The 19,392-nt window shown below is 46.1% G+C and overlaps 1 protein-coding gene across 1 annotated transcript in view; it reads left to right on the forward strand.

Moving 5' to 3' along the window:
- Positions 1-5,221: 5,221 nt before the first annotated feature.
- The window catches only part of LOC149428602 (dachshund homolog 2-like), a gene marked incomplete at its 5' end in the record, with an annotated part of 53,126 nt that continues 38,955 nt past the window's right edge, over positions 5,222-19,392 (forward strand). The window contains 3 exons of the mRNA XM_089667212.1: positions 5,222-5,369; positions 12,113-12,256; positions 18,669-18,734. Coding sequence (XP_089523338.1) covers positions 5,222-5,369; positions 12,113-12,256; positions 18,669-18,734 — 358 coding nt within the window. The remainder of the gene's footprint in view (positions 5,370-12,112; positions 12,257-18,668; positions 18,735-19,392) is intronic.

Below are 19,392 nucleotides of genomic sequence, written 5' to 3' on the forward strand. Positions count from 1 at the left end.
TGGTTAATATTTAGGTCATTCTTGGTGAAGGTTTAGGTCATTCTTGGTGATATTTAGGTCATTCTTGGTAAATATTTAGGTCATTCTGGTGAAGGTTTAGGTCATTCTTGGTGAAGGTTTAGGCATTCTTGGTGAATATTTAGGTCATTCTTGGTGAATGTTTAGGTCATTCTTGGTGAAGGTTTAGGTCATTCTTGTAAATTATTTAGGTCATTCTTGGTAAATATTTAGGTCATTCTTGGTGAAGGTTTAGGTCATTCTTGGTGAAGGTTTAGGTCATTCTTGGTGAAGGTTTAGGTCATTCTTGGTGAAGGTTTAGGTCACTCTTGGTAAATATTTAGGTCATTCTTGGTGAAGGTTTAGGTCATTCTTGGTGAAGGTTTAGGTCATTCTTGGTAAATATTTAGGTCATTCTTGGTGAAGGTTTAGGTCATTCTTGGTTAATATTTAGGTCATTCTTGGTTAATATTTAGGTCATTCTTGGTGAAGGTTTAGGTCATTCTTGGTGAATATTTAGGTCATTCTTGGTAAATATTTAGGTCATTCTTGGTGAAGGTTTAGGTCATTCTTGGTGAAGGTTTAGGCCATTCTTGGTGAATATTTAGGTCATTCTTGGTGAATGTTTAGGTCATTCTTGGTGAAGGTTTTAGGTCATTCTTGGTAAATATTTAGGTCATTCTTGGTAAATATTTAGGTCATTCTTGGTGAAGGTTTAGGTCATTCTTGGTGAAGGTTTAGGTCATTCTTGGTGAAGGTTTAGGTCACTCTTGGTGAAGGTTTAGGTCATTCTTGGTGAAGGTTTAGGTCATTCTTGGTAAATATTTAGGTCATTCTTGGTGAAGGTTTAGGTCATTCTTGGTTAATATTTAGGTCATTCTTGGTTAATATTTAGGTCATTCTTGGTGAAGGTTTAGGTCATTCTTGGTGAAGGTTTAGGTCATTCTTGGTGAAGGTTTAGGTCATTCTTGGTGAATGTTTAGGTCATTCTTGGTGAAGGTTTAGGTCATTCTTGGTAAATATTTAGGTCATTCTTGGTAAATATTTAGGTCATTCTTGGTGAAGGTTTAGGTCATTCTTGGTGAAGGTTTAGGTCATTCTTGGTGAAGGTTTAGGTCATTCTTGGTGAAGGTTTAGGTCACTCTTGGTGAAGGTTTAGGTCATTCTTGGTGAAGGTTTAGGTCATTCTTGGTAAATATTTAGGTCATTCTTGTGAAGGTTTAGGTCATTCTTGGTTAATATTTAGGTCATTCTTGGTTAATATTTAGGTCATTCTTGGTGAAGGTTTAGGTCATTCTTGGTGAAGGTTTAGGTCATTCTTGGTGAAGGTTTAGGTCATTCTTGGTGAGGTTTAGGTCATTCTTGGTGAAGGTTTAGGTCACTCTTGGTAAATATTTAGGTCATTCTTGGTGAAGGTTTAGGTCATTCTTGGTGAAGGTTTAGGTCATTCTTGGTAAATATTTAGGTCATTCTTGGTGAAGGTTTAGGTCATTCTTGGTTAATATTTAGGTCATTCTTGGTTAATATTTAGGTCATTCTTGGTGAAGGTTTAGGTCATTCTTGGTGAAGGTTTAGGTCATTCTTGGTGAAGGTTTAGGTCATTCTTGGTGAAGGTTTAGGTCATTCTTGGTGAAGGTTTAGGTCATTCTTGGTGAAGGTTTAGGTCATTCTTGGTGAAGGTTTAGGTCATTCTTGGTGAAGGTTTAGGTCATTCTTGGTGAAGGTTTAGGTCATTCTTGGTGAAGGTTTAGGTCATTCTTGGTAAATATTTAGGTCATTCTTGGTGAAGGTTTAGGTCATTCTTGGTTAATATTTAGGTCATTCTTGGTTAATATTTAGGTCATTCTTGGTGAAGGTTTAGGTCATTCTTGGTGAAGGTTTAGGTCATTCTTGGTGAAGGTTTAGGTCATTCTTGGTGAATGTTTAGGTCATTCTTGGTGAAGGTTTAGGTCATTCTTGGTAAATATTTAGGTCATTCTTGGTAAATATTTAGGTCATTCTTGGTGAAGGTTTAGGTCATTCTTGGTGAAGGTTTAGGTCATTCTTGGTGAAGGTTTAGGTCATTCTTGGTGAAGGTTTAGGTCACTCTTGGTGAAGGTTTAGGTCATTCTTGGTGAAGGTTTAGGTCATTCTTGGTAAATATTTAGGTCATTCTTGGTGAAGGTTTAGGTCATTCTTGGTTAATATTTAGGTCATTCTTGGTTAATATTTAGGTCATTCTTGGTGAAGGTTTAGGTCATTCTTGGTGAAGGTTTAGGTCATTCTTGGTGAAGGTTTAGGTCATTCTTGGTGAAGGTTTAGGTCATTCTTGGTGAAGGTTTAGGTCACTCTTGGTAAATATTTAGGTCATTCTTGGTGAAGGTTTAGGTCATTCTTGGTGAAGGTTTAGGTCATTCTTGGTAAATATTTAGGTCATTCTTGGTGAAGGTTTAGGTCATTCTTGGTTAATATTTAGGTCATTCTTGGTTAATATTTAGGTCATTCTTGGTGAAGGTTTAGGTCATTCTTGGTGAAGGTTTAGGTCATTCTTGGTGAAGGTTTAGGTCATTCTTGGTGAAGGTTTAGGTCATTCTTGGTGAAGGTTTAGGTCATTCTTGGTGAAGGTTTAGGTCATTCTTGGTGAAGGTTTAGGTCATTCTTGGTGAAGGTTTAGGTCATTCTTGGTGAAGGTTTAGGTCATTCTTGGTGAAGGTTTAGGTCATTCTTGGTGAATGTTTAGGTCATTCTTGGTGAATGTTTAGGTCATTCTTGGTAAATGTTTAGGTCATTCTTGGTAAATGTTTAGGTCATCTTGGTGAAGGTTTAGATCATTCTTGGTGAAGGTTTAAGTCATTCTTGGTGAAGGTTTAGGCCATTCTTGGTGAACGTTTAGGCCATTCTTGGTGAACGTTTAGGTCATTCTTGGTGAACGTTTAGGTCATTCTTGTGAAGGTTTAGGTCATTCTTGGTGAAGGTTTAGGTCATTCTTGGTGAATGTTTAGGTAATGTTTGCTGTACAGCTGGAAAATGCAGAGAGCGTCGTGGGGTGCTACACAGAACAAAAGAAAAAAAAAGAAGGAAAAATCCTCCAGCATGTAGGGAGCCGTAGAGGTTAATTATCAGCTGTATTATTTTATCTTTGAACAATTAAAAAGTTTCGGAACGTCTTCCTCGCAATGTACACACTGCAGAATCAGGCGGTAAGGAGGTGAACTACACAATGGGGACCTGTTGTTGTTAGCTGGAGCCTTGAGACCATTCAGGATGATTTTATCAGGGTAAGATGTTCTAAACCTATAAATACACCTCACAGACCAGCAATTCTGAGTTATTACCGGCTTGTGAAAAATGAAATCATGATTGCCGAGTTGTTTCAGTTGTTAAACTTAAAGGGAAGAAAGAAGAGTGAGATCCCACTATACCTGAACTGCTCATGTATCATGGAAGGGGGGGGCATTGCACACCGGGTGATACCAGAAGACCCTTTAAATGAAAACGCTTTGTGTCGTTATCTGGGTTCCCTATCACTGTACACCAGCCTTTCTCAACCATAGAGGAACCCTTGAAATACATTTCTGGTCTCAAGAAACCCCCACTAATAATTACTAGATCTTCAGCTCATTGAGTATTGATGTGATGGTTGGTGGGATTAACACCCCTTATGTTGGCGGCCAATAGGAAGAACGCTACTTACATTGGCCGTCGGTGACAAGAACGCTGTTTACGGTGGCAGTCAGTGGCAAGAACGCTCTTTAGGTTGGTGGCCATTGAGAAAAAGGCCCCTTACATTGGGGGTCGGTGGGAAGAATGCTCTTTACATTGGCGGTTGGTGGCAAGAATGCCCCTTATGTTGGCGGTTGGTGGCAAGAATGCCCCTTACGTTGGCGGTTATAGGGAAGAATGGCACTTATGTTTGGTGGTCGGTGGCAAGGATGACCCTTATGTTGGCGATCAGTGGCAAGGACACCCCTTATGTTGGCGATTGGTGGCAAGGACACCCCTTATGTTGGCGGTTGGTGACAAGGATGCCCCTTATATGCTGGCGTTCGGTCGTAAGGACGCCCCTTATGTTGGTGGTCGGTGGCAAGGATACCCATTATGTTGGCGGTTGGTGACAAGGATGCCCCTTATGTTGGCGGTTGGTGGCAAGGACGCCCTTTATGTTGGTGGTTGGTGGCAAGGAAACCCCTTATGTTGGCAGTCAGTGGCAAGGACACCCCTTATGTTGGCGGTTGGTGGCAAGGACGCCCCTTATGTTTGCAGTTGGTGGCAAGGATGCCCCTTATGTTGGCAGTTGGTGGCAAAGATGCCCCTTATGTTTGCAGTTGGTGGTAAGGACGCACCTTATGTTGGTAGCAAGGATGTCCCTTATGTCGGTGGCAAGGATGCCCCTTATGTTGGCAGTTGGTGGCAAGCACACCCCTAATGTTAGCGGCTGGTGGCAAGCACGCCCCTTATGTTGGCGGTTGGTGGCAAGCACACTCCTAATGTTAGCGGCTGGTGGCAAGCACGCACCTTATGTTGGCGGTCAGTTGCAAGGATTACCCTTATGTTGGTGGTCGGTGGCAAGGATTCCCCTTATGTTGGCGGTTGCTGACCAGGACACCCCTTATTTTGTTAGTTGCTGATCAGTACACTCCTTATGTTGGCGGTCATTGGCAAGGACACCCCTTATGTTGGCAGTCGGTGGCAAGGACGCACCTTACATTGGCTGTCATTAAGAATAATGCCCCTTACATTGGCAGTTAGTGGCAAGAATGCAGCTTACGTTGGTGCTCATCAAGAGGAATGCCCCTTACATTGGTGGCCAATGGGAAATGCCCCGGCACCAGTGCCTAATCATGGACTTCAATGGGAGGAATCGTGCCCCATTGTTGATATCAGTGAGAAGAATGGTGCCCCATTGATGGTGTCAGTGGGGGAATGGTGTTCTATCATTGGTGACAGTTGGTGGAATAGTGCCCCAACCCAAGGGCCAGATAAAGGCAAGCAAAGGGCCACATCTGGCCCCAAAGCCACAGTTTGGAGACCACTGCTCTAGAGGAAACTTTGGTTTCCACTGAACCCTGGTTGAGAGAGGCTGATATCGACTCTTTAAGATCTGCGTATGTGCAGTGTGTGCCAAGCATTGTCAACAATTTGGATCTTCTGTTGACTTGTAGTCTGCAGCTAACTGTTCATCTTCATATCCAGCAATCCTGAGGTCATTGCTAAGTGTCTTTTTTTATTTTTTTATTTTTTTTAGGGCCTTCTAAAAGTTGCCGTGGACAATGCCAGGGTGCAGGAGAAGCAGATCCAACAAGAAAAGAAGGAGCTAAAGCTGGAGCTGTGCCGGGAAAGGGAGTTACGGGAAAATCTAGAAAGGCAACTGACCGCCGAACTTCAGAGCCGAGGTAACCATCAGCATCATATGATCTCACGTACAGGGATGGGTGTGTTGGACAGGCATCACTCTAGTGCATTGAGTTAAAAAATGAAATACAGGCCTGGGACCCCCTATGCTTATGAGCCCTCAAATTGTCCATCTCTATAAAGATCTTTCTTGCTTCTTCATCCTGTATACCGTCAGTCCAATCTGGCTGAAGGCAGGTGCAGACAAATCTCTTGTGCAGCCTGTTTATGTCCGATTGTGGAGCAGAATGAAGCTAGGACCACTATTGTGGTCAGGTAGACCTGGACAGTGCTCATTTCTAGGTCAAGGTGGCAGATCAAATACGGGAGACGCTTGCAATGCCCTAACCATGCTATGAACGGTAGTAAAATGGGGCAATCTACAATGATCTGGAGCAAGGGCACTCTGGTGACCTCTGGCTGAAGGTGCTGGGGAAATGGCCCCTTGGATCCGACCCACAGTTGTGACCATATGGGTTCACCTCTAGTGCAGTGAACTTCACTCATGAGAATGGTACCCTGACTACTGGCAGTACAATGCAGGAACAATGAGACTCTTCCCTTCTACCCACACTGCTGACTTCCTATATGTGCTCAGTAGGCAGTATAGCACCATGACCTTGGCGGGATTGGTAAAGCCATAATGGAAAACAATTTCACCCATCTTATGACACAAATTTTTGTAGTGTTTTTATGTGCTTGTGCTGTGCAGGCAACCCCGTTCACATTGAGAGCCACCCAGCACACCTTTAGGCCATCCAGTACACACAAATGCGCCACCTAGCACAGAATTTTGGGCCACCCAGTATACACTTGTGGACCATCAAGCACATATCTCCCTCCAAGGACTTGTACTGATGTGCGGTATTCAGAGGAAGGAGGATTTGTGCTGGAGAAGATTGGTGTGGGGGGGGGGGGGTTTGGGCAGCGGGATTTGTGTCAGTATAGAGGGGGCATACAACCATAGGCTACCCAATGCACACCTACAGCCCACCCATCACAGAATCACGGTAAACCCAGCATACACTTGCAGGGCACTCAGCACACAGCAAGAGGCATCCCACTACACATGCAACAATCCAGTCCACACCGGGAACCACCCAGTACACCTTCATGCCACCCAGTACATAGGTTTGGACCACCAAGCACATATTCTGCAAGGGTCCTACCACAAAACCATTCCAACCAATAACTGGAAACCCAGCACACACTTGCAGGATACCCAACACACAAACATGGGCATCCCGGTAGACATGCCTTCAACCCAGTTCACACTTGGAGCCACCCAACATGCAGCCATGGGCCACCCAGTACACACCTGTGGACCACCAAGCATGTATTCAACCATGGAACCAGCACACAATCATAGGCTATCCAGCACTCACCCAAAGCCTATCCATCACACATTGAGGGAAACCCAACACACACTTGCAGGGTACTCCGCACACAGACATGGGCATCCCAGTACACATGCTGTCAACCCAGTTCACACTGGAAGCCAACCAGCATGTGCCCATGGGCCACCCAATACACACCTGTGGACCACCAAGCACATATTCAGCCATGGACCTAGCACACAATCATAGGCTATCCATCACTCACCCAAAGCCTATCCATCACACATTGAGATAAACCCAACACACACTTGAATGGTACCCAGAACACAGGCGTGGGCATCCCGGGGCACATGCAGGCAACCCAGTTAACACCAGGAACCACACAGCACATAACCATGGACCCCCTTTTAAGCACCTGTGGACCACCAAGCGCATACAGTGGGGCAAAAAAGTATTTAGTCAGCCTCCAATTGTGCAAGTTCTCCCACTTACAAAGATGAGAGAGGCCTGTAATTGGCATCATAGGTAGACCTCAACTATGAGAGACAAAATGAGAAAACAAATCCAGACAATCTCATTGGCTGATCTGGAAAGAATTTATTTGCAAATTATGGTGGAAAATAAGTATTTGGTCACCTACAAACAAGCAAGATTTCTGGCTCTCCCAGACCTGTACCTTCTTCTTTAAGAGGCTCCTCTGTCCTGCACTCATTACCTGTATCAATGGCACCTGTTTGAACTTGTTATCAGTATAAAAGACACCTGTCCACAACCTCAAACAGTCACACTCCAAACTCCACTATGGTGAAGACCAAAGAGCTGTCGAAGGACACCAGAAACAAAATTGTAGACCTGCACCAGGCTGGGAAGACTGAATCTGCAATAGGCAAGCAGCTTGGTGTGAACAAATCAACTGTGGGAGCAATAATTAGAAAATGGAAGATATACAAGACCACTGATAATCTCCCTCCATCTGGGGCTCCACACAAGATCTCACCCCGTGGGGTCAAAATGATCACAAGAACGGTGAGCAAAAATCCCAGGACCACACGGGGGGACCTAGTGAATGACCTGCAGAGAGCTGGGACCAACGTAACAAAGGCTACCATCAGTAACACACTACACCGCCAGGGTCTCAGATCCTGCAGTGCCAGGCGTGTCCCCCTGCTTAAGCCAGTACATGTCCGGGCCCGTCTGAAGTTTGCTAGAGAGCATTTGGATAATCCAGAAGAGGATTGGGAGAATGTCAAATGGTCAGATGAAACCAAATCAGAACTGTTTGGTAGAAACACAACTCGTCGTGTTTGGAGGAGAGAGAATGCTGAGTTGCATCCAAAGAACACCATACCTACTGTGAAGCATGGGGGTGGTAACATCATGCTTTGGGGCTGTTTCTCCGCAAAGGGACCAGGACGACTGATCCATGTACAGGACAGAATGAATGGGGCCATGTATCGTGAGATTTTGAGTGCAAACCTCCTTCCATCAGCAAGGGCATTGTAGATGAAACGTGGCTGGGTCTTCCAACATGACAATGATCCCAAACATACCGCCCGGGCAACGAAGGAGTGGCTTCGTAAGAAGCATTTCAAGGTCCTGGAGTGGCCTAGCCAGTCTCCAGATCTCAGCCCCATAGAAAACCTTTGGAGGGAGTTGAAAGTCCGTGTTGCCCAGCGACAGCCCCAAAACATCACTGCTGTAGAGGAGATCTGCATGGAGGATGGGCCAACATACCAGCAACAATGTGTGCCAACCTTGTGAAGACTGAAACGTCTGACCTCTGTCATTGCCAACAAAGGATATATAACAAAGTATTGACATGAACTTTTCATATTCACCAAATACTTATTTTCCACCATAATTTGCAAATAAATTCTTTCCAGATCAGCCAATGTGATTGTCTGGATTTGTTTTCTCATTTTGTCTCTCATAGTTGAGGTCTCCCTATGATGCCAATTACAGGCCTCTCTCATCTTTGTAAGTGGGAGAACTTGCACAATTGGTGGCTGACTAAATACTTTTTTGCCCCACTGTATATCCCCCCAGGGACCTAGCAGACATGCACAGCCCACCCATCGCACGGTTACGGGAAACCCATTATTCTCTTGCAGGGTACTCAGCACACAGCTATGGGCATCCCAGTCCACATCATTGAACACCACATCACACACCCACAGCCCACCCAGAATGCACTTGTCCACCCAGCACATGCCAGCCGGCCATCTAACGCACACCAATGGGCCAACCAGTGCACGTCCACCGACCTCCCATCACACACCCACAGCTTACCCAGTATGCACTCATGGGCCACCCAGCACATGCCAGCCGGCCATCTAACGCACACCAGTGGGCCACCCAGTGCATGCCCTCCAACCTCCCAGCACACACCAGTCAGGAGAATGTAAAATAGTGTCCATAATTCCTACAGATCTTTGCATCGGTGTCACTGCTTCTCTCCATTCACAAAAATCTACGAGAGAGAAAAAAAAATAATTGTTGTATAATTCACCCGCGAAGATGAATCCGAATCTCCCATTGATGATAAAACAAAGTCGTTGGATTTATAGCGGGTTGGCGGGCCGGCTCTCTTTTCTGCAAATTAACAAGATTTAAATAGTTCCATTCCGCTCATCAAATCCCGAGGATTAGCTGAATAACGCCGAATATATCATCTGCGAGTTGGCCGGGTGAGTTGGGCTAGTTTGCGGCGGAGCAGGATGAAATATCTGAGCAGCGCGGGCGGGTTTCATCAGGGGAGCATTACTCTTAATTAAGCGCACTTAGTCACCGGGAGAAACCTATTTATATCCGGATAAGGGTGCTGGAGATGGATCAAATACAAATAGATCATCCGCCACCTGCAAAATACCACCACGGCGAATGAACGCCACATACGCAACTTGTGGGTGTAATACGGCGCTGGCAGGGCTTGTACCACCATGAACAATGTTCCATCATCTTCCTGATACACTGCCCTCCCCTATTACATCCACAATCCGCTTCAATGGCCGACTGCAGTGCAAAGCCTGGAAGGCATTTAACCTGTGAACTGAAAAATGAACAAAGAATATCCTTCTGTAGTGTATACTTACCTCAGTCCAAAGCACCTAGTGTGATTTCTGTCTGCCGTCTCCCCCACTCTGCTCCCTGCCAGTGTATGCAAAAACCGGCCAATCCCAGGAAATGGCCCCGTCCCCCCTTCAGCAACACAACGGGTGATTGGCAACCTCCGCTGTGCATGTTTCCCTATGAGACTGTAGAGGAGGGGGGTGGTGTCCATTGCCTCCACTCAGGTCTCAGATTACACTCTGCTCCATGCCAGTGTATGCAGAAACCGGACAATCCCAGGAAATGGCCCCGTCCCCCCATCAGCAACACAACGGGTGATTGGCAACCTCCGCTGTGCATGTTTCCCTATGAGACTGTAGAGGAGGGGGGTGGTGTCCATTGCCTCCACTCAGGTCTCAGATTACACTCTGCTCCATGCCAGTGTATGCAGAAACTGGACAATCCCAGGAAATGGCCCCGTCCCCCCATCAGCAACACAACAGGTGATTGGCAACCTCCGCTATGCATGTTTCCCTATGAGACTGTAGAGAAGAGTGGGTGTCCATTGCCTCCACTCGGGTCTTAGATTACACTCACTCCCTGCTCTATGCTTTGTACTGTGCAACATCAGATTCCTGCCCCCTGCCTTCTGAAGCTCAGAAATGCTGTGTAAATTTTGGACTTTGAACATATGTAGAGGAGAGAGGGCTTCAGATAAACAGGTACAACCTATGTAGGAGGATTTATTTCATCACCTGAGGCCAGTCACTTCACTGGGGATATGGGAAGTTTACATCCATTTTAAGGGCCCTTCTGTTGTAATTTCCTCAGTCTCCCCTCCCCCAGTGATCAGGCTGAACATTGTAACTTTGTAGAAGGAAGAGGAAGCATTTCCTCAGTCTCCCCTTCCCCAGTGATCAGACTGTACATTGTAACTTTGTAGGAGGAGGAGGAGTCATTTCCTCACTCTCCCCTCCCCCAGTGATCAGACTATACAATAATAGTATAAAAAAAAAAAGTTTAAAAATTTTTACTAAAAAGATACGGAATAAATTTTGGCCAAGATTTATGATGAAATATTATTTATTTGCAAAATTTATAAGAAAAACACTTTTTTTCAAAATTTTTGGACTTTTTCATTTACATAGCAAAAAGACGAATAAATACCACCAAAATAAAGCTTTATCTGTCTCAAACAAATGCTAATAAATTCATATGGGTACAGTGTTGCATGACCGCGCAATTGTCATTGAAAGTGTGATAGCGCTGAAAGCTGAAAATTGACCTGGACTGGAAGGGGGGGAAAGTGTCCGGACTGGAAGGGGGGGAAAGTGTCCAGACTGGAAGGGGGGGAAAGTGTCCGGACTGGAAGGGGGGGAAAGTGTCCGGACTGGAAGGGGGGGAAAGTGTCCGGACTGGAAGGGGGGGAAAGTGTCCGGACTGGAAGGGGGTGAAAGTGTCCGGACTGGAAGGGGGTGAAAGTGTCCGGACTGGAAGGGGGTGAAAGTGTCCGGACTGGAAGGGGGGGAAAGTGTCCGGACTGGAAGGGGGGGAAAGTGTCCGGACTGGAAGGGGGTGAAAGTGTCCGGACTGGAAGGGGGTGAAAGTGTCCGGACTGGAAGGGGGTGAAAGTGTCCGGACTGGAAGGGGGTGAAAGTGTCCGGACTGGAAGGGGGTGAAAGCGTCCGGACTGGAAGGGGGGGAAAGCGTCCGGACCGGAAGGGGGTGAAAGCGTCCGGACCGGAAGGGGGTGAAAGCGTCCGGACCGGAAGGGGGTGAAAGCGTCCGGACCGGAAGGGGGTGAAAGCGTCCGGACCGGAAGGGGGTGAAAGCGTCCGGACCGGAAGGGGGGGAAAGCGTCCGGACCGGAAGGGGGTGAAAGTGTCCGGACCGGAAGGGGGCGGGGAGGCCGTTTATAAATGGCCACCCGCCCCTGCACTGCCACCATCTGGCCGTTTATATACATCAGCCGGATGGGAGGTGGTTAACCCTTCTCTATTCATCTACAACAGAAAACAGATTTGACTTTAGATATTCTCTGCGATTTGATCCAAGTAAGTTCTTTTCATCTAACTCTCTCCATATCCACCACCGTGGAAGCATCAGGTTGTTGGGAATAAAATGTTTTCCACCTGTTACATCCGACTCTAAATTTTAAGAAGGATTATAGTTATTTTTTTTTTCTGCCGCACAGCTATTATCCGGGGAAGATTAGAGTTGCCGCTCGGAGTGAAATGAGACGCAGGTCTCTCTGGTGGAGATGCGTGACTCCGAGCAGGAGAGCAATAAAGCCCTTTGTGGGAAGATTTTCCCGGGAGAGCGCCGATGACCGTAACACCGGTAATTTTTGTGTCTTTCAGCTACAATTCAGAAGCGCTTGAAGAAAGAGAAGAAAGCCAAGAGAAAATTACAGGAGGCGCTGGAGTTCGAGTCGAAGCGGCGGGAACAAGTGGAGCAGGCACTTAAGCAAGCCACGTCGGGAGAGGGTCTCCGGATGTTAAACGGTAAGCCGCCTCTCTCGCTCTCGGGGCGGGTGAGATTACAGGCGGAGAGCCTGCTACACACAATATCACAGCCGTAATCGACTCGCTGCAAGAATCACACGAGGTCCCGTCTGTATGGAAATCAGCCGTATTGGGAGACAGCAAATGTGACAAGTGGGGGAAGGCGTAGGGTCCCCGGGGACAAAACCAGTGGAGGCGAGCCCAAAGAGTATATCAGAGATCAAAAAAAGGAAAAGGTTCCATTGAAAGGACCGCTATGGGGAAAATATCCTGTTCTGATACATTTTTGGGGGTTCATTCCTGCAATGACAGTATTTGGTAGATGAATTCCATTTATATTTCTAATTACTTTCTTCAGAGTTTTCTCCATCTTTGCATGCAGGCCAAGCTGTCCAGCAAAAGCAACTATTACAGGGGTTGGGGAAAACCATATAACACTCCCCAGGGGAGCTTATAATGGTCAGCTATTATCCATATGGTTTAACCTTTGTGCTGCTGCCAACCACCATAACTATTATGTCACCAGCGGCACTGGAATACAGTTTTCTCCACCTTTACATGCAGGCCAAGCTGTCCAGCAAAAGTGACCATTACAGGGATTGAAAAAACCATAACTATTACAGTCAGGTCCATAAATATTGGGACATGGACACAATTCTAACATTTTTGGCTCTATACACCACCACAATGGATTTGAAATGAAACGAACAAGATGTGCTTTAACTGCAGACTGTCAGCTTTAATTTGAGGGTATTTACATCCAAATCAGGTGAACGGTGTAGGAATTACAACAGTTTGCATATGTGCCTCCCACTTGTTAAGGGACCAAAAGTAATGGGACAATTGGCTTCTCAGCTGTTCCATGGCCAGGTGTGTGTTATTCCCTCATTATCCCAATTACAATGAGCAGATAAACGGTCCAGAGTTCATTTCAAGTGTGCTATTTGCATTTGGAATCTGTTGCTGTCAACTCTCAAGATGAGGTCCAAAGAGCTGTCACTATCAGTGAAGCCATCATTAGGCTGAAAAAACAAAACAAACCCATCAGAGAGATAGCAAAAACATTAGGCGTGGCCAAAACAACTGTTTGGAACATTCTTAAAAAGAATGTTTCAGCAACATCAAAAGACCCGGAAGACCACGGAAAACAACTGTGGTGGATGAGCGAAGAATTCTTTCCCTGGTGAAGAAAACACCCTTCACAACAGTTGGCCAGATCAAGAACACCCTCCAGGAGGTAGGTGTATGTGTGTCAAAGTCACCAATCAAGAGAAGACTTCACCAGAGTGAATACAGAGGGTTCACCACAAGATGGAAACCATTGGTGAGCCTCAAACACAGGAAGGCCAGATTAGAGTTTGCCAAACGACATGTAAAAAAGCCTTCACAGTTCTGGAACAACATCCTATGGAGAGATGAGACCGACATCAACTTGTACCAGAGTGATGGGAAGAGAAGAGGATGGAGAAGGAACTGCTCATGGTCCTCAGCATACCACCTCATCAGTGATCATGGTGGTGGTAGTGTCATGGCGTGGGCATGTATGGCTGCCAATGGAACTGCTTCTCTTGTATTTATTGATGATGTGACTGCTGACAGAAGCAGCCGGATGAATTGTGAAGTGTTTCGGGAATATTATCGGCTCATATTCAGCCAAATGCTTCACAACTCATTGGACGCTTCACAGTGCAGATGGACAATGACCCAAAGCAGACTGCAAAAGCAACCAAAGAAGTGGAATGTTCTGCAATGGCCAAGTCCATCACCTGACCTGAATCCGATTGAGCATTTCACTTGCTGAAGACAAAACTGAAGGGAAAATGCCCCAAGAACAAGCAGGAACTGAAGACAGTTGCAGTAGAGGCCTGGCAGAGCATCACCAGGGATGACACCCAACGTCTGGGGATGTCTATGCGTTCCACACTTCAGGCTGTCATTGACTGCAAAGGATTTGCAACCAAATATTAAAAAGTGAAAGTTTGAGTTATGATTATTATTCTGTCCCATTACTTTTGGTCCCTTAACAAGTGGGAGGCACATATGCAAACTGTTGTAATTCCTACACCGTTCGCCTGATTTGGATGTAAATACCCTCAAATTAAAGCTGACAGTCTGCAGTTAAAGCACATCTTGTTCGTTTCATTTCAAATCCATTGTGGTGTATAGAGCCAAAAATGTTAGAATTGTGTCCATGTCCCAATATTTATGGACCTGACTGTATGTCCCACCATAACTATTATGTCACCAGCGGCACTGGCATACAGTTTTCTCCACCTTTACATGCAGACCAAGCTGTCCAGCAAAAGTGACCATTACAGAGATTGGGACAAACCATATAACATTGCCGGGGGAATCTTACAATGGTCCGCTTTTATTCATATGGTCTAACACTTTTGCGGCTGCCAACCAGCATAACTGTTATGTCACTGGCAGAACTGGAATACATTTTTCTCCACCTTTACACACAGGCCGGGCCAAGCCGTCTAGCCAGAGTGAGCATTGCAGGGGTTGGGACAAACCATATAACACTATGTGAGGAGCTTTTACTCATATGGGTTAACCCTTTTGCCACCGCTGACAGATGTAACCATTAGGTCAGTGGCAGCACTGGAATACAGTTTTCGCTACGTTTACAGGTGGGCCAAGCTGTCCAGCAAAAGTGACTGCTGCAGTGGATGGTACAAACCATACAACACTTCCGGGGGAGCTTACAATGGTCAGCTTTTTATTCATTCAACCTTTTTGCTGCTGCCGTCTGGCATAGCTATTGCGGCAGAACTGGTATACAGTTTTGTCCATGGGGGCCAAGCTGTCCAGCAAAAGTGACCCTTACAGGGGTTGGGACATACCATATAACACTTCAGGGGATGCTAAGAATGGTCAGCTTTTATCTATAGGGTCTAATCCGGTAATTGTCACTGACCGGCGTATTTATTATGTCAGCAGCAGTATTAACATATGTTTGCACTCCTGCCTGCCAGCTATGTATTCTACTTGTAAATAAAGGCGCTGCCCCCTTTTCTCTCCCCCTCCCCCCACAGTCACGCCTGATCATCTCCCTCTCCCTTTCCACCAAGTGACCCAGGGTCACCTGTTCAACCTGGGTGTCCAGGACTCCCATGAGAGGTGTCAGGATGGACGGCACTGCAAGATCAGTGAACATCCATGCAGTGATATTCCCTGTGTAGTATGAACGTGGAAGTGCTCAGCTTGGAACACCTCCTGGTTCGGCGCTTTCAGACCCTTGACTTTACAGTCAAAGAAGAAGCTGATCAAGCACAGTCTGTGCAGGGATGATATTAGGGGTCTAATATATGGATGCCGTTCCCACCTGATTGCCTCCCCCTCTTCATTATGTGGCCCATGCTTGCCTGTCCAACCTGGGTGTCCACTACCCCCATGACAGGTGTCAGGATGGACGGCACTGCAAGTTCAGTGAGCTTCCATGCAGTGATCTTCCCTGTGTAGTATGAACTTGGAAGTGCTCAGCTCGGAACACTTCCTGGTTCAGCGCTTTCAAACCCTTGACTTTCCAGTCGAGAAAGAAGCTGATGGAGCACATTCTGTGCAGGGATGATATTAGGGGTCTAATATAAGGATGCCTTTCCCACCTGATTGCCTCCCCCTCTCCATTATGTGGCCCATGCTTACCTGTCCAAACTGGGTGTCCATTACCCCCATGACAGGTGTCGGGATGGACGGCACTGCAAGTTCAGTGAGCTTCCATGCAGTGATCTTCCCTGTGTAGTATGAACTTGGAACTGCTCAGCTTGGAACACTTCCTGGTTCAGCGCTTTCAAACCTTTGACTTTACAGTCGAGGAAGAACAGTGAACATTCACTCGCTGGTCTTCCCTGGGTAGTATAAACATGGAAGTGCTCAGCCAAGGCACCACCCATATTGCAAGCACACTTTAATTTCCAAAGTGATATTTTACGAATATTTTATTTTTTACCTAAAATATAACACGTTCTCAATGGCCAATACAAAATTGGTGGGGGTGGGGTGTTGGACTATGGCGGTGGTGGTGGTAACAAAATCTTTTCTCTCGATGTACAAATGCCATATTCTTATGTGGATCAAACCATAAAAATACAGAGGAGGAGCACCAGGCCAAAATAGTTCAAGATAATCGTAATTGTTGATAAAAAAAAAAAAAAAAGTCCTATAAAAACAGTCAATGCGTTTCAGCGGTAACATTGCTCTCTCTTCATCAGGGTTCAACAAAGGATGAAACTGGGAGGTCACTGGAGTCCAACCAAGTTTTATCCTGCGTTGAGCTCTGATGAAGGGAAAGTGGTGTTGCCCCCCAAAACGTGTTGGATGCTTTTATATGACTTTTTATGAGCACTTAACATGATCTTGGACCCTTATCTGATTTTGATCTGGTGATCCTTTCTGTATTTCTATGGTTTGATCTACTATTGGGTTCCCCTTGAAGGAAGCTTGGCTGTGTTGGAGCTGCCTCGCCCGAGCTTTTGAGCTTGTTTTAACTTTTTCCTAGTCTGACTACATTTGGAAGTCTAAGAGTTCCCAGAGCCTCTTTGAGTATGTTGTGCTGGAGTACAGGCGTACCTCGGTTTACAAATTTGATGCGTTCTGCGGGACTTTTCGTATTGCGAAAAATTCGTAAACCGAAATGCGGTTTCCCATAGGATAGCATTGAAAACCAATTTGTAACTTACTTGGTAGGGGAGCCTGACGTGGAGAGGAGGTGTCTTCTTATGACTCTCGCTCGGAGCCCCTGATAGTGGGAACAAAGGGTGCAGAGCCAGGAGTGGCACGAGTGACGGGTAGGTCTGGAGCTGGCAGCATGTAGATGAAGACCCAGGAGATCCGGATGCAGGCCAGGTGCAGATGCAGGAGCGTAGGTGCAGCAGCAGGCAGGTATGGCGGCATTCAGGGTGCAGACTGGGACTGGACACAGGAGCGTGGATGTGGCAGCAGGCAGGTATGGCAGTGACCAGGATGCAGGCTGGGTGCAGGACCATGGGTGCAGCAGCAGGTAAGTATGGCGGTGACCAGGATTGCGGCCAGGTGCAGGACCATGGGTGCAGCAGCAGGTAAGTATGGCGGTGACCAGGATTGCGGCCAGGTGCAGGACCATGGGTGCAGCAGCAGGTAAGTATGGCGGTGACCAGGATTGCGGCCAGGTGCAGGACCATGGGTGCAGCAGCAGGTAAGTATGGCGGTGACCAGGATTGCGGCCAGGTGCAGGACCGTGGGTGCAGCAGCAGGTAAGTATGGCAGCCATCAGGATGCAAGCCAGGTGCAGATACAGGTAAGTATGTGCAGCAGAGTCAGACAAGCCGGGTCAGGGTCAAACGAGCAAATCAAGTACAAGGGAACAGGCAGACGAATAGTCAGGGATAGCCGAGGTCGGTGCAGGTGGAGTTCTTTCTTAGTCAGGTCAGATCAGGATACAGGCAACAGGTAATAGAATGCAGGGACGTTATTGACCAGAAGGCATTGATTTCACTGTATTGTAGGTTTAAATAGCCCGCCTTGCAGTGATGTGTACGCTACTATGCATATGCGTGCTTCTGAGCGTGCGCACTCGCACCTCCACGGCCTGAGGGGATCCGTCGCACGGCTGCTCGGTGACAGGATCCCTCACACAATTAATCTGTTCCGGAGGTCAGAAAAAAGTAAAAAAAAAAAAAAAAGTATTTTATCTGTTCAAAACTCTTTATAAAGTGTACTTTAAAGGCATAGTACTGTACAGGGAAGTGTAATAGTAAACTGAGGCATTCTTTTCAATGGATTTTCTTTTGTAAACTGAAAATTACGTTAACTGGGGCATTTGTAAACCGAGGTACGCCTGTATATTCTTAGCTGTCGCAGGTACATCGATGACATTTTTTTTTTACACGGTCTAGAACAGGTCATGAACTAAAAGAGTTCATACACAAGATGGGAAAGAGCGTCTTGAATATCGACTATGCAATGAGCTACGATTCCCATCAAGCATCTTCCTCGGACATTATGATCACTATAGATAAAGAGGGAAGATGATGTCCAACCTTCTTCCGTAAATCTAATGTATGAAAACACGAATGGTTCTGTGCATCTTTTAACGAAATGTATGAATAAATATTGTAATATTTTACTTCTTGGGAGTCTTGAGGAAATAGAAGCACCTTAAAAAGCCCCATTGAGACATTTGTGGCATTTACATTTGGATTGTATTTGTAACAAATTTAAAGTTGGTTAGAGGAGTCCACTCTGAACTTGTGCCGGGAACACCAAAAACTCCAAAGTGGAGGAGTACAGAGCCAAAGACTATAGTGAGGAGGGGGGGGGGATCTCTTATAGAGATATATAGGTGATCAGCCCACCAGACTCCTTCTATAACTGGAGATAAGTTGGTGTTAATATTCGGCTTACTAACATTTCATTTTGTGTCTTTCAGACGCCTGCATCCCAGAGATGGAACCAGAACACAACGGGTCTCAGCACGACAGCCCTCCCATGCAAGGTAAATTCTTGATGATTCTGATCAGATGCGAACGTGCCGCATCGTCGTTCATGGCGGCCTGGGATTATGCTTTCTTACCATAAAGCCTCCTGGAATTGAACTTGTCATATCGTCTTTTATTGCCTGGGCTCTTCTACGTGTGGACATAAAACACAACATATACTGATTTATAGAAGGGGGGAAAGACTGTGTAGCAGATGTCTGATCTCTGAGACGTAGAATGAAGATAGAAAAAGGAGTGATGGCTGAAAAACAACAAATGGTCCATCGAGTCTGCCCCCCTCCCCTTCTTTTTTTGTTGGTTTTTTTTTTGTGTTTTATGCCTCAGACCTTTCTTAGGTTTACTTGCCCATTTCTGGGCTCATTCTATTGATATCATATTGTAAGTGAGGTCTCCAGAACAAAGTATTCCAAATGGGGTCCAACTAAAGAGCTATATAGAAGAATCAGGACCTCCTTCCTCCCACTAGTGATCCCTCTAGTGATATAAAGATCTATGTAGAGGGATCAGGACCTCCTTCCTCCTGCTGGTGACCCTTCTAGTGATATAAAGATCTATGTAGAGGGATCAGGACCTCCTTCCTGCTGGTGACCCCTCTAGTGATATAAAGATCTATGTAGAGGGATCAGGACCTCCTTCCTCCTGCCGGTGACCCCT

Source organism: Staurois parvus, unplaced genomic scaffold, assembly GCF_062004578.1.
Source record: "Staurois parvus isolate SC_StPar_1 unplaced genomic scaffold, SC_StPar_1.0 ptg003100l, whole genome shotgun sequence".
Classification (NCBI taxonomy): domain Eukaryota; kingdom Metazoa; phylum Chordata; class Amphibia; order Anura; family Ranidae; genus Staurois; species Staurois parvus.